We start from the raw sequence: 14,708 nt of genomic DNA, 5'->3' as shown, positions 1-14,708 counted from the left end.
CAGAGCGAGACTCCGTCTCAAAAAAAATAGTTTGAAAAATAATAATTCTACCAAATGTGTTTTTCTCCTCTAAGCTTCAGAACTGTTTGTGAACTGCTTGTGGGACCACTCTACCTGAACACCTGTATCATGGGCTGAATGTGTGTGTGTCCACCGTCCCACCCCCCCCACTGCAAATTCTCTGTTGAAGCCTTAGGCCCCAGTGTCATGTATTTGGAGGTGGGGCCTTTGAGAGGTCTTTAGATTTATTTGAGGCCATGAGGGTGGAGCCCCCATGATGGGATTAGCAGCCTTAGAAAAAAAGAAAGAGACACCAAAGCGTCCTCTCTCTGCCAGGTAAAGACCCAGTGAGAAGGCAGCCCTCGCCAAACACTGTATCTGCCGGCGTCCTCGTCTTGGACTTCCCAGCCCCCAGAACTGTGAGAAATGAATGTCTGTGTTCTGGGGTATGGCACTGTGTTACAGCCGCCTGTACTGCCAACCTACACACACTCTGAACTCGGTGAAACCAGCCTGGCCACTCCTTCCTCTGCCAGGTGTTTCCGCTTGCTCAGCTCTTGCCCTGCCATTCTCATCTCTGCCTTTAGCCATGGCCAGGGTCCCGTCTTCACTTTCTGCCTGGTGGGGTAATCTGGAGGCCAGGTGGGAGCGCCTTGGCCTCTGCATGGACACAGCTGAGAAGTGTAGGAAGTCAACACCCCAGAGCAGCTTCAGCAATGGGATGGGGAGGATGGGAGAGGGGCTATATGTTTCTATCCCCAGTTGGACGAACAGATGATTGCGGGAGGTGTTTCAAACTCTTCCCCGAAAGTCCAGGTGGACTCGGGCTCCCGTTCCCACAGCACCTACCTCAATAATGTGCCCTTACCCAGGTTTTCCCTCCTCCCTGGCCCTGTCTCAACTCTTGCTTCCTAGAACCCCCCCAAATAAACTACCTGCACCCAAGTCCCGGCCTTAGACTCTGTCCTCATGGACGCTGCGTCAGCTGTCTATGGCCGCTGTAATAAGCTCCCACAGACCAGGAGGCTTAAACAACAGAAATGTATCCTCTCACAGTTAAGGAGGCTGAAGTCCAGGATCAAGGGTCAGCAGGATTGGTTCCTTCTGCGCTTGGAAAGAAGGCTCTGATGCAGGCCTCTCTTCCTGGCTTATGGATGGCGTCTTCTCTGTCTTCACACAGTCATCTCACAGCATGTGTCTGTGTCCAAATCACTGCCCCCCACACCTTTTTTTTTTTTTTTCAAGATGGAGTCTCCAGGCTGGAGTGCAGTGGCGATCTTGGCTCAGCTGCAACCTCCACCTCCCGGGTTCAAGAGATTCTCCTGCCTCAGCCTCCAGAGTAGCTGGGATTATAGGTGACCGCCACCACGCCCAGCTAATTTTTGTATTTTTAGTAGAGATGGGGTTTCACCATATAAGTCAGGCTGGTCTCTAACTCCTGACCTCAGGTGATCCGCTCACCTCAGCCTCCCAAAGTGCTGGGATCACAGGTGTGAGCCACTGCCCCAGGCCCCTGGTATATTCTTGATTCCTCCCTTGCATCAAATCAGTGGCCACATCTTGACACTTCCACCACCTCAATCTATCCCCAGTCTATCTGTTTCTCTCTTTCACTGACACATCCACAGTTGCGGCCACCATCCCCCTCCACCTGCACGGCTGCAACAGCCTCTTAACTCTTCTCCCCACAATCAGCCCTGCCTGCAGCGGCCCAGCCTCCATCCTGCAGCCCGTGATGCACTGAAATGCAGACGTGCTCCCAGGACTTGCCCTTGGCTCTGACCACCTGTCTCAACGTTCAGACGTGTGTGCTAAGCTTGGCCGAACACACAGTAGGTGAGCGTTAGCCTCACGACAGTCCTGAGATCCAGAACCTGCAGTTGCAGAGACCTGGGATGCTCACCGCTCCAAGGTTCTGGAACAGAGGACTCGGTGGGGGGGGGAAGCAGATAAAAGGTGCCAGAAGCACTTCCAGGCCTCTGATGACACACTACGGGCCACGGCAATGGCCTCGCCCAGAGACACTCCACAGTTTCCTCTTCCCATCACCCCAGTGAATTCTCTGTCCATCTGGGGGGCTCAGTGAAGGGAAAGACTTGTCCGAGATCATGGTCAGTGACCAGCAGACCTGGGACCTAAACCCCAGGCGTCGCCGGGGACTGGAGCTCTTTCCTCAGCACAGTGGGGACAGCCTCTGAGTGTCAGGCCTCTGAGCTGAAGCTCAGCCCTTGTAACCCCTGTGACCTGCACATATACGTCCAGATGGCCTGCAGGAGCCAAGAAGTCTGGGGCAACCCAAAAGCACAAAAGAAGTGAAACAGCCAGCTCCTGTCTTAACTGATTGACCAACCTTGCGACATTCCATTATTACTTGCTCCTGCCCTGCCCCAACTGATGGATCGATCGATTGACCTGGTGACATTCTTCTTCTGGACAATGAGTATTATGATCTCCCCACCAGGCACCTTGTGACCCCCCCCTCTGCTGACAATAGATAACCACCTTTCACTGTAACTTTCCACTGCTTACCCTAGTCCTACAAAACTGCCCACCCCGTCTCCTTTGGCTGACTCTCTTTTCAGACTCAACCCACTTGCACCCAAGTGAAATCAACAGCCTTGTTGCTCATACAAAGCCTGTTGGTGGACGGATGCGCTGGACAACCCACCAGAAGGAATGACCAAATGCCCAGGAACTTTCTTTTTTTTAATCATCTTTAATGTATTTTTAATAATTTTTTTGCCTCATTTACCAGATAAATCATCTAAATAAATAGATGCTATACAGTCTCTTACCAATGTCAGTACAAAAATAAAACCGCGCTCTACATCCACTCTGATCTCCCAGCACACACACACTCAGCAAAGGCATGTGTTTGGAGCCAGCTCGTGCCCCCGACCCCTCCCAGATACATTCATTTAGTCTGAACAAAGCTCAAAGCTCATTCTGTGCAAAGGAAGCGCTCTTGTGCTGAGACCTGGTGGCCGCGGCTGGCCACTTATGAAGCAAAAGCTAAACCACCTCACAGAAGCACAGCGCCTGCCCCCAGACCAAGGGGAGAGGAGGAGCTTGGCAACGAGGTCATCACCCTAACAGCAGTGATAGTCCTGCATTCCAGGCGGCCGTGCCAGGGGTAGGGGTACATCCTCCACACCCCCCACCACAAAAGGAAAAGTGCCCGCAGGTCTCTACATTCAAAGCGGGTGCGGGCTGGGGGAAAGAAAGGCAGGTGGGCAAATGCTTTCTAAACCCTCCCCCCACCCCCAAGAGTACTGGCCTTTTAAGGGGGCTGCGGGGGTGGAGGTCACTGTCTGCCTTACTCTACTGGGCCACTCTGGGCTGGAAGGAGGCCTGCACGGCCACAGCCATAGGTGACCTCATAGAGGTCACCTGTCCTGGAGGATGGTCCTAATGGTCCACAGCCTTTTCCCCAGGGAGCTGGCTCACTGCAGCCCATGACCCACGTGGCTGCCCTGAGCTGGGCACCTCAGGCACCACCTGTCCCAGGTCACGCCCCTGGAGTTCAGTTCTCCCTGAGCCACAGAGTTCCCCATGGGCCATAAAGGGCTGAGTAAGAGGAAAGACGTGTCCTGATGCTGCAGACAAAAGCAACTGCAGCGCCCACACAGAAAGCCCCGTGAATCCACAGACCCAAAGATTGCGCAAATAGTTCTTTGAAAGTGACCAGGAAGCAGGAAAAAGGTCCCGTGTCCCCTGGGGGATGGGGAGCGTGACTTCTGCTGGAAGCTGCCAGCCATGTTCCAAACCCAGGGGCCAAAACATTCAACCAGAGACCCCCCACACCCCCCATCACCTTCACCTCCGCTGGGCACCCCTCTCCTGGAAGAGTTCCCTCTGAACCCCAGGCTTCCCCTTCCCCTCCACAGGGCCCACAGCTGGAGACGGGTGGTGATTCCTGCCCCACCTTGTCCAGACCCACCCCCCGTATTCCTCTAGATTCCATTCCCTGGGCTGGAGGTGAAGCAGGTCACCCCAGAGGAGACTGTCCCCCCGTGGAAGCACTGAATTGACCGTGGACAACTAAAGATCGAGAAGGAAGGAGAGAGAGACTCAGGGATCTGGGAAGCCTGTCAACAGAGCACCCCAAGCAGAAAGGGCTGCAGGCTGTCTTTGGTTTGGGAACTAGGGAAGAAAGGGTCTGGGGAAAGAATCGCCCTCTCCTTGCCTCTGTAGACTGTGGCTTCCTGAGGACACAGAGCAGAGCTGTGGGGAGGGCGGGCGGGTTTCCAACTCGCGGACCACACTCCACTCTTGGTGTGTGTCACCCTGACTCTGACAGCCAAGGAAAGCCAGGGAAGCCGGCCTTTTCCATGCTCCCCTCGGGCCCCCCAGTCTGGCTTTTTCTCCCCTACAGAACTGGAAGAGAGGGAGAAGTCACTCCTCACTGGCAGGGAAGCCGCTGGCCCCCAGGACACCTTGTACAAGCCAGAAAACAAGTGCACCTCGCCAGGGGGCGGGCTGGGGCAAAGCCTGCCCATCACACAGCGCAGCCTGACCTCAGAGAGGCGTGGCAGAGGTCCCTCCACAGAAACACAGCTCAGCCCCAGCTGTGGCATTTAGGTTGGATGGGGAGGGGGATGCAGAATGGAAGGAGGAAGGGGCTTAGGAGTCAAGGGCTGCCCTGAGAACGTGGTGGGACACTCCCTCCCTCCCTGACTGCCCACAGCTGGACTGGGTGAGTTGGAGGGGAGGGCAGAGAAAGAGGGGAATTGGAAGGGCTGAAAAGTCACCTGAGTCGGAAAGAACAAGAACCCTTCGGGGGGGGAAGGACAGGGTCCAGATGTCTCAAAGCCTGCGCTGATACATCACACAACTCAGCAGACGCCTGCACACCCGCAGCCTGAGAAATCACATCTGCATGCCTGGAGCATGGGGTGCCATCGCACCTGTGCCAGACCCCTGCCCTCCGCTGAAAGCTGCAAGCACGTAGCAAGGTGCATGCAAGGTGGGGTGAGTGCAGGCGTGGCGGTGAGTTCTTTTGTGCTGTGAACCACCCCATGTTCACCTGGCCAGGGTTTCTAAACCAGGTTTGCAAGGCCCACGTGGACACGTCTGTAGACATACATGCGTTCACGGGGCACATGGGAACGTACACGCGAAGGGTAATGCGTGCACACCTGTGCAGCCGGGCGTACGTGAGCGTTTCTGCACAGGCCAGGTGATGGGGGAAGGGCAGAGCTCTCAGCAGAAGGGTCTCAGCGGCGCCTCCTCCCTGGGAAGGGTAGAAGCCTCTCTGAAGGGGAAGGGACTCGCCCCAGCAACCTCAACCCTTCCTCCTGCCCCTTGCTCCCACCCCACTCACTTTTGGTCAAAACCAGCCTCCACAGCCCACTGCAAAGCCAGAGAGGAAAGTTCAAGGTAAAGACCCAATCGAAACAAAAAGAAAAGAGGAAAACCAGCCAACCAGGCTGGGGTGGGCCGCTCAAGGGAGAGGGTTTGGGCCTTCCAATGCTCCTTTAACCCCCAGAACCAGCTGCTGCATCACTAGAGGAGAATGATAACGGTGGTGTCCCGGGCAGGCGACCCTGTCCCCCTCCTGCCCTGGGGGTGGTGCCCCAACTCCCAGAGCAACTCTCTCCATTCCCAGCCTGAGGCCTCGTGGTAAACGTCCCTCAGAGAAAGGGCAGGTGGTGGGAGAGTAGTGGGATCTTCTCCCCTTTTGCTGCTCGATATTTTTTTAAATAAAATAATTACCCCGCCCCCAACCCATCCCTATCTCTGGAAGTCCCACCCCAAGCCCAAAAAAAAACAGTTTAAGAAGAGTAAAAACGGTGACTCAGAACTTCCCGCTGCGGTCTCGGAAGAAGCCCTCAGCCGCCTGGGCCTCACGGAAGGTGACGGTGATGGAGTTGGCGGTGATGTCGGTCACGGTCACCTCACTTGAGGGGAGCGCAGGTGTCCAGGGAGGAGGCCCCTCAGCCAGGTCGGCATCTGCTGCAGCGTGAGACACACAGACAGACGGGGGCAGCGTTGACAAGGTTGGAAGCCACGCAGACCACCCAACCCCATCCCAACTGCAGCTCTTCCTTTCTGCGTCTTCAGTCAGCTCAGGGCCTCACACAGGGCTGGACACTTGGGAGGAGGCAACGGGGTGCATCTTCCCCACCTGGACAAGAGCTCAGCCAGAGCGGGACGACAGGAGGAGCCCTGGGCTAGTGCTGGACCCTGAGCCCTGACCCGACTATCCCCACAAAGCACTACGGGCCCTCTTTTGACATTGAATCAGTCGGACCTGATGACCCGCAGGCCCTCTCCAGCTCTGAGGGCCTCTGGGCCGGGGCCGCCTTACCCTCCTCTTCAGGGGGCTGCGCAGCAGGCTCCCACTCGCCGGCCGCCTGCAGGACGTCTGGGGCCGGTGGCTCCTGCAGGAAGAGCTCCCGTCGATGGCTGTGACTCTCCAGGTTGGGCCCGCGGGGCGGGAACTTCTTGCGTGAGAGCCGCAGGTACTTGTGAGCCTTTCGGGGCTTGCGGAGCGGGAAGGGCAGGGTGGGCACCAAGGGGCCCTTGTCCACCAGCTCAGGTGCCCCCGCCTTGACCACCCCCTCGGGGCTCCCGCTGCCGAGTGGGCACGTCAGGGAGAAGCAGAGCTTCTCCTTGCCCTTGGCCTTGTGGGAGCTCCGCAGGTCCATGCTGTACAGCCGCTGCGGGGGCAAGCCAGGGCAGCGCGGGTCAGCCCCACCCTCCCGCCCGCCACACCTTTGCTCATGCTGTTCCTCCCACCCGGAGTGCCCTTCCCACATCTGCCCACCCAACTCCTCCCCATGCCATGGCTGGCCATCACCCCACCGCACCCCACCCCAGCCCAGAGAGTGGGCCCCGAGCAGCCTCAGGCTCTGCCAGCTCGGCCCCGCCTCTGGGCCCTACAGAGCACTCTCACCTCCCCAGGGTTTACTTCTCTGATACCCAGCAGAGAAGCATACAAGAAGGACAAATTGAAAACTGACCAAGAGAAACAAATCTGGATGCATTAAAGAGTTAGCCTTCGTGTTAGGAAAGGCATCTCTGCGTGCCAGAGCACCTCCAAAACTGACGCTGCCAGCTCACCCAGGAGATGGTGGAGGCAGAGGGCAAAGGTGTGCTCTTGGAGTTACTTGGGGCAAAGCCAGGCAAGCAGCACACCCAGCACCGGATGCCCAGGCCACCTAGCCGAAGGGACAGGGCTCCACCTGGCCTGCAGATGCACCCCGACCCCTCCAGGGAGCTCCTGGGCTCTGCGAGCTGCCTCCTGCAGCTCCCCCTGCTGACTGCCTGCGACACCTCTGGAGCTGGCGGGCAAGTCCGTCCACTCCTGGAGTTTGTAATTTCGGGATTTTATTTGGGGAGAATTTACATGAATCTACAAAAGATCCATGGTGCCAAGATGTTGGGAGACTCGGGATCACTGGGACAGTACCTTCTCCTGCCACCTGTCACCAGAGGCCAAGAGCTCCCAGGAAGAGAATGCAGCCATTGGATGGGACCTGTGAGGTCAAACACCTCCAAGCTGAGGGAAGAGATGACACACGCGGGCCCTGCTCACAGTCATGCCTGCCAACGGCATCACATGTCCTGAGGTGTGGGCTGCTGCAGTAATGGGAGGAGGGCTGAACTGGGAGGGGACTGGGAAAATACTGCCGTGGCTGGGAGGCTGTAGGCAGCTGACTCAAAACCCACTCCTCCCGGTAGCCTTACAGGCCATCAGAAGCCCAGTACAGGCCGGGCGCATGGCTCACACCTGTAATCCCAACACTTTGGGAGGCCGAGGCGGCTGGATCACCTGAGATCAGAAATTCAAGACCAGCCTGGCCAACATGGTGAAACCCCATCTCTACTAAAAATATAAAAATTAGCTGGGCATGGTGGTGGGCACCTGTAATCGCAGCTACTTGGGAAGCTAAGGCAGGAGAATCATTTGAACCCAGGAGGCGGAGGTTGCAGTGAGCCAAGATCGCATCACTGCCCTCCAGCCTGGGAGACAGAGCGAGACTCTGAAAAAAAAAAAAAGAAAGAAAAAAGAATCCCAGTACATTCCACCATCCTGCAAGGCAGGTTTTTCTTCGTCCTTGGCAACCTCATCACGAAAGAACTACAGCTACTAGGGTCCCAACAGTCAGGTCCTGGGTAAGCTACCAGCCTCCCTGGGCCTCAGTTTCTTTCTCCGCGAAACAGTGAAGAGACTGTAGGAGCCAGCCTCCGAGGAAGGCCCCAACCACACCCGCCTCCTGGAATTCACACCTACACACCGTCCATTCCCACACCCAGTGTGTGGTGTGTGACTTCTCAGGCTAGAACATAAAAGACACTGTGGCTTCTTCCCTGCTCTCTCTCTCGGGTCACCCACTCTGGGAAGCTGGTGGCTGCACTGTCAGGGCACTCAAGCAGCCCTCTGGAGATGTCCACACGGTGAGAAACAGTCCAGCCCTGACTCACCGACACGTGAGCTGCCCCCTCGGAGGCAGATCCTGCAGCCCTGGTCAAGCCTGCAGATGACTGCAGCCCAGACTAGAACCACTGAAGAACCAGCTAGCACATTCCCAAATTCCTGACCCCCAGAAGCCATGGGAAATAATCAATGTTCATTGCTTTGAGTTGCCACGTTAGAGGGGAAGAGATAACGAACACACCGGCCCTGCAGGCTTAGTATGTGGATGGAGTGTGTTCATCTGTGAGGCACACCAGGCACAGAGCCTGGCACACGGACGTCCGGGAGATGTTACTTTCCTTCCCAGGCTCAATTCATGCCACACCCAATGGAACATGCCCACTGCATGAAGGGAGGCCCACCCCCTCTGGTGAAAGCCTCTGTGGGCTATAATCAGGAGTGGCCAGGACGCTTGACGTAGACCACATGCAAATGAACCAAGAATCCTGACTTTCTGGCTTCCAATATCCTGCCTGGTGGGTCTTATTACATTAAGGAGGGTGGGTATTCTCTTCATCCCCATTTTACAGGTGAAAAGGCTTGCCTACAACCACACACAGGCAGACTATTCCTTATCCAGAATGCTTGGAACCAGAAGTGTTTCAGACTTCGAATTTTTTTAGGATTTTGGAATATTTGCATTACATTTACTGGCTGGGCATCCCTAATCCAAAAATCTGAAATTTAGAACGCTCCAATGAGCACTTCCTTTGAACATCAGGTTGGTGCTCAAAACGTTTTGGATTCTGGAGCATTTCAGATTTCGTGGGTTTTTTTTGGGTGGGGAGGGACGGAGTTTCACTCTTGTTGCCCAGGCTGGAGTGCAACGGCATGATCTTGGCTCCCTGCAACCTCTACCTCCTGGGTTCAAGTGACTCTCCTGTCTCAGCCCCCTGAGTAGCTGGGATTACAGGCACCCGCCACCATCCCCAGCTAATTTTTGTATTTTTAGTAGAGACGGGGTTTCACCATGTTGGCCAGGCTGGTTTTGAACTCCTGAGCTCAGGTGATCCACCCGCCTCGGCCTCCCGAAGTGTTGGGATAACAGGCATGAGACACCGCACCTGGCCGCATTTTGGATTTTGGATCAGGGAGACTCAACCTGTGACTGCACTGCTCCAAGATCCGCTCGCCTATCACTGCAAAGCGCTGAGGTCAGCAAAGGCCCCCAAGACCTACGAAGCAGGTACGCCGGCATGCTGCAGAGACTTGGGTCCCCACCTGACTGAAGGCTGGAAGAGGAGACCCTGTAAGTTTCTTCCCACTCAAAAATGACACACTTTTAAGAGTCTGACATTCCAAGGCTGTAGTTCTACAATTCTAAGATTCTGTTTCTGGGCGGGCACGGTGGCTCCCGCCAGTAATCCCAGTACTTTGGGAGGCCAAGGTGGGCGGATCATGAGGTCAGGAGATCAAGACCATCCTGGCTAACATGGTGAAACCCCATCTCTACTAAAAATACAAAAAATTAGCCAAGCGTGGTGGCGGGCACCTGTAGTCCCAGCTACTCAGGAGGCTGAGGCAGGAGAATGGCGTGAACCTGGGAGGTGGAGTTTGCAGTGAGCCAAGACTGCACCACTGCACTCCAGCCTAGGCGACACAGCGAGATTCTGTCTCACAAAAAAAAAAAAAAAAAAAAATTCTGTTTCTTGGATTCTGAAATTCCAGCCTCTCATGTTTCCTGAATTCTAACGTTTATGTTTCTGAGGTTCTCAATGATAATTTTGTTTCGGGATTCTGAGCATCGAAAGGCTCAAAGCTTTCAAGCCTTCCTTACAGCAAGATTCTAAGCTTTGAGAATTCTAGGATTCCACTGGCCATATGCCTACCCTCCCTCCCAGGTGGCACCTCTCACCCGGGCTGTCTTCCCTGGGCACCAGCCCCACAGGCAGGCTTTTCCCAACTCCTCCCATCAAAACTCACCCAAGTGCCCCACCCCACAGTGCCCTGGGTGGTACAGGGGAGGGGACGCAGATCAGTTCAACTAGCCAGTGCAAATGCACCAAGGGGCAGAGGGGGACTTGCAGTTGGACAGGGGGAAAAAGGAGGCACAAAGGCAGGCTGGTTACCTGCAGCAGAAGCCGCTTGGGTTTCGGACCTCTCTTCCTATACCCCGATGCTCGGTCTCTCTCCTCCCTGGGGTGTGAAGCAGGTGGCAAAAGAAAAGGAAATACTGGTGACATCTAAGGGAAGGTAAGGCGTCGCTTCGCCCACCCTCTGCTGCCTGTCAGGGAGGGGACACTCCCCACAGGCCTGCCCACCAATCCTCCCCATTGCCTGGCTGGGGCCATAACAATGGGGTCAGATGTTCAACTCCCAGGGCCAAGGTCTTCCCATCTGACAAATGGGGAGGGCAACTGCTGAGGGAGGACTCGCAGCATCTCCAAAAACAGTGGGTCCTTATGGGGCTCCAGGGCCATGTGAGGGCTCTGCTCTACATGCTCCTAAGGACCCCCTAAACACGTGGCTCAGTTTTTCCTGCTGGGGGAATGATACAGAAGCCTGTCAACCCAATCTGCCTTGAATGTCCCAGGAGAGCTGAAGGGAATGGCGAGTCCCTCTGTAAGTAAAGCTCTGCATAGACTGCCCCACATTTGGGATCTCTGTGAACCCGGGAGAGCGGACCAGCTCCTACCCTGTCTGTCCCATCTTGTCGGGGGACAGGATGAAAACCAGTCTGTTCTGAGTGCCCAGCAGATGCCTTCCCATGTATCAAACACACACACAAAGCACAACTTAGGCCGGGTGCGGTAGCTCATGCCTGTAATCCCAGCACTTTGGGAGGCTGAGGTGGGCGGATCACTTGAGCTCAAGAGTTTGAGACCAGCCTGGGCAACACGGCAAAACCCCCTCTACCAAAAATAGAAAAATTAGCCGGGCGCAGTGGCACACACCTGTGGCCCCAACTATTCAGGAGGCTGAGGAGAATTGCTTGACCTGGGAGGCAGAGGTTGCAGTGAGCCAAGATCGCACCACGGCCTGGGAGACAGAGTGAGACCCCGTCTCAAAAAAAAAAGCACGACTTCACAATGCCACGAAGCTACACATGACACACAAGACAACACAATCAGAGACTCCAAACAACTGCCGAAAGTAGTGGGGAGATTCAGAGTCATTTCATCCTGCCTCCCACTTCAGTTCTCTCCATCCACACTCTCTGCAGCCCCCAGTACAGAGGCCACGTGGACAGCAGAAAGAATGTGGAGGCCAGGAGCTCATCCCTTCTCCCCTTCCTGGTCGTGTGACCTTGGGCCAGGCTCTTCCTCTGAGCTCGGCACACACCAGGAACCCCACGGCATCTATTGCAAATGTCCGACCATCCACTGAGCATCCATCCCCAGCAGGACACCCATGGGCCAAAGGGAAAGGGCCCCTGGCGGACGACTGGAATCCAGGCCTTTGATACCGCCCACTGCTCTCCTTACCACACTCCACAGGATTCCCAAGTGTTGCACCCTGTTGGACCAAGGCCCCACCACACACCTGGGAGACAGAAAGAAACTCCGCGACAGGGACACCCTGATTTTAAAAGGTAAGAACAATAAAATGTGTCCTTTGAATCCCTGGCAGGAAACCTCCTGGAGGAGGAACCACAAGAATCCAGCAACGAGGGGCAACGGAAAAGCCCCCACCTGGAGGCAGCAGCCCTGGCCGAGTCCTTGCTCTGAGGCTCTAGGTAGGAGCCTTGGTTTCCTTCTCTGTCAAACAAAACCCTCATTCCTGCCTCAGCAGGTTGCCATAGGGACCACATACAAACGATTTTGTGAAATGCACAAGGCAGGCCGGCTGGGAGTGGCAGGGGACCTGGGCTGCCTGCTGGTGGGGAAGGTGGCCAGAGAGGGCACACAGGACAGTCGGGGAGTGCTCAGAATCCCTGAGAGGCACTGACAGAGGTGGGAGACTGACTTTGCCCTGGCCACTTGGACAGGAGGTGGCAGGGGGGACAGGCCAGAACTCAGAAATCCCAGTCCCGAAGCCCATGCTCCTGCCCTGACTTCCATGAGCTTCATCAGATGCTCCTTGTAGCCCTAGGAGGTCCTCTAGAGACACTGTCTCTGATCTGTCACCCCCGCACAAGTGTCAGTGCCGCCCCCTTGCACACAGGGCATCTTTGTGAAGCATTTTAACATTCTTCACTGGAACAGAAACCTCTTACGGCCGCTTTCAGGTTTCACCCTGGGAAATCGGTGTGTTCTTCAGGGTGGCCCATTTTACAGCAGAGAGACTGAGGCCCGGGTGGGTAAGGGAAGTGACCAAAATCACCCAACAACAGGAAAGCTGGGTGCAGTGGCTTATGCCTGAGGACCCAGGGTCCTCAGCTGCCCTGGGACTCAGTGCCCACCACTTTCACCCAGCTGCAGGCTGGGCTGCCCTGCCCCATCAGACACTCCCGCCCTGCCCCAAAACCCCCTGCCAAGCCCGCAGCAGGCTTCTGAGAAGCCTCTGAGCTGGCCCTAAGCCCCACCCGGCGGCGCCGAGGACACCGTACTTCTCCTCGTAGGCCATGACGAGGCGGGGGTCCAAAATGTGCTCTTCTGGCTCCCACGTGCTGTACCTGGGGAGAGGAACAAAAGGTCAGAGTCAGCGCTGGGTGCAGTGGCTTATGCCTGTAATCTCAGCACTCTGGGAGGCCGAGGTGGACGGATCACCTGAGGTCAGAAGTTCAAGACCAGGCTGGCCAACATGGTGAAACCCCATCTCCACTAAAAATACAAAAATTAGCCATGCATGATGGTGCATACCTGTAATCCCAGCTACTCAGGAGGCTGAGACAGGAGAGTTGCTTGAACCCAAGAGGTGGAGGTTGCAGTGAGCCAAGATCGTGCCACTGCACTCCAGCCTGGGTGACAGAGTGAGACTCTGTCTCAAAAAAAAAAAAAAGAAAGGTCAGAGCCATCGCTTCTACTGGGCAGGTACACCAGCAGAGGCCACCACTGCTGACCCAGGGCCCACTGCAAGTGTGCCTTCACCCTGTCCTGGTGTCATTGTCACCTACTTCACAGACAGACCCAGTCTGGGCCTCCTGAGGGTTCCAGCGACACCAGAGCTGCCCTCGTTCATATCACACTACAATGTGAGTGGGTCCAACTTCTTGTTAGACTCCACAATCACCAGAGACCCTCGGGTGCCAGGAGGAGAGAGGGCCCCTGTAAGCCCCAGGACATCCTTCCCACACAAGGCAAGAGAGGGTGAAAAGGAGCCAGAGCTCCGGGGACACGCTCGTAGCCTGGGTTCAAGTCCAGCTCTTCCCCTAGCTAGCTGTGTGACCTTGAGCAACTTCCTGAACAGCTCTGTGCCTCAATGTCCCCATCTGTAAAGGACTCTTGTGCTGATGAGCTGTGTCGTCCAAGTGTTTAGAGGGTGTTACAAGACTAACAGCGCACCTGATGTGTTGTCAGCACACTGTGTTTGCTGCTGTTGCTGTTTCTCCCCGCCCTCCAAGCCCCAGAATGGTCTCCCTCCTCAGTGCACCCACCCAGAACACAGCCAGGTCTGAAGTTCCCTTGTTTCTGGGCCTGGCACACAGCAGGTGTTTGGTAAATGTCTAGGGGCTGAACGGTTCAGCAGGCCTAGCACAGGCCCCCTTGGTAACGCTACAGGGGATCTTCTACCCTCGCCACCCAGCCAGGGAGCACCCTCCTGCTGGGGCAGACCCTGTGATGTCAGCACAGTGGCTCCAGAGCTCACCTATCTGTGGAACCAACATGGTGACACCCGCCACACCCTCGTTCCACTAGCACTCCTGTTTACTTCGTATCTGCCTTTAGAGCAGCTTTTTTGGTTTAAATTATTTTAAAAGTAAACTATGCCTTCCATAAATGGAAAAACCAGTATCACTCACCATCGATGCAAACATAAAAACTTTTCCATTAAAAACAATATACATACAGTCATGTGCCAAATAACAATGTTTCTGTCCATGACCGCCTGCACATGTGATGGTGGACCTGAAAAATTACAAAGGAGTTGAAAAATTCCTACCATCTAGTGATGTCTTGATGATCCTGACCCTGCGCAGGCCTAGGCCAACGTGTGTGTTTGTGTCTTAGGTTTTAAAAATAGAGCTTTAAGGCCAGTGTCTTAGGTTTTAAAAATAAAGTTTTAAGGCTGGGCACAGCGGCTCACGCCTATAATTCCAGCACTTTGGGTGGCCAGATCACTTGAGGTCAGGAGTTTAAGAACAGCCCGGCCAACATGGAGAAACCCCATCTCTACTAAAAATACAAAAATTAGGCCGGGCGCGGTGGCTCAAGCCTGTAATCCCAGCACTTTGGGAGGCCGAGAC

General features: G+C 55.4%; 1 protein-coding gene across 1 annotated transcript in view; it reads right to left on the bottom strand.

The window, feature by feature from the left end:
- Positions 1–2,708: 2,708 nt before the first annotated feature.
- The window catches only part of CBX7 (chromobox homolog 7), a 22,378-nt gene continuing 10,378 nt past the window's right edge, over positions 2,709–14,708 (bottom strand). The window contains exons 3-6 of the mRNA XM_011964202.1: positions 12,912–12,977; positions 10,492–10,558; positions 6,311–6,662; positions 2,709–5,955 (exon numbers count right to left, since the gene is read on the bottom strand). Coding sequence (XP_011819592.1) covers positions 5,798–5,955; positions 6,311–6,662; positions 10,492–10,558; positions 12,912–12,977 — 643 coding nt within the window. The 3' untranslated portion in view covers positions 2,709–5,797. The remainder of the gene's footprint in view (positions 5,956–6,310; positions 6,663–10,491; positions 10,559–12,911; positions 12,978–14,708) is intronic.

Source organism: Colobus angolensis, unplaced genomic scaffold, assembly GCF_000951035.1.
Source record: "Colobus angolensis palliatus isolate OR3802 unplaced genomic scaffold, Cang.pa_1.0 Scaffold65, whole genome shotgun sequence".
Classification (NCBI taxonomy): domain Eukaryota; kingdom Metazoa; phylum Chordata; class Mammalia; order Primates; family Cercopithecidae; genus Colobus; species Colobus angolensis.
The sequence above is the reverse complement of the archived record's forward strand: the minus strand, read 5'-3'. Positions and strand labels throughout refer to the sequence as shown.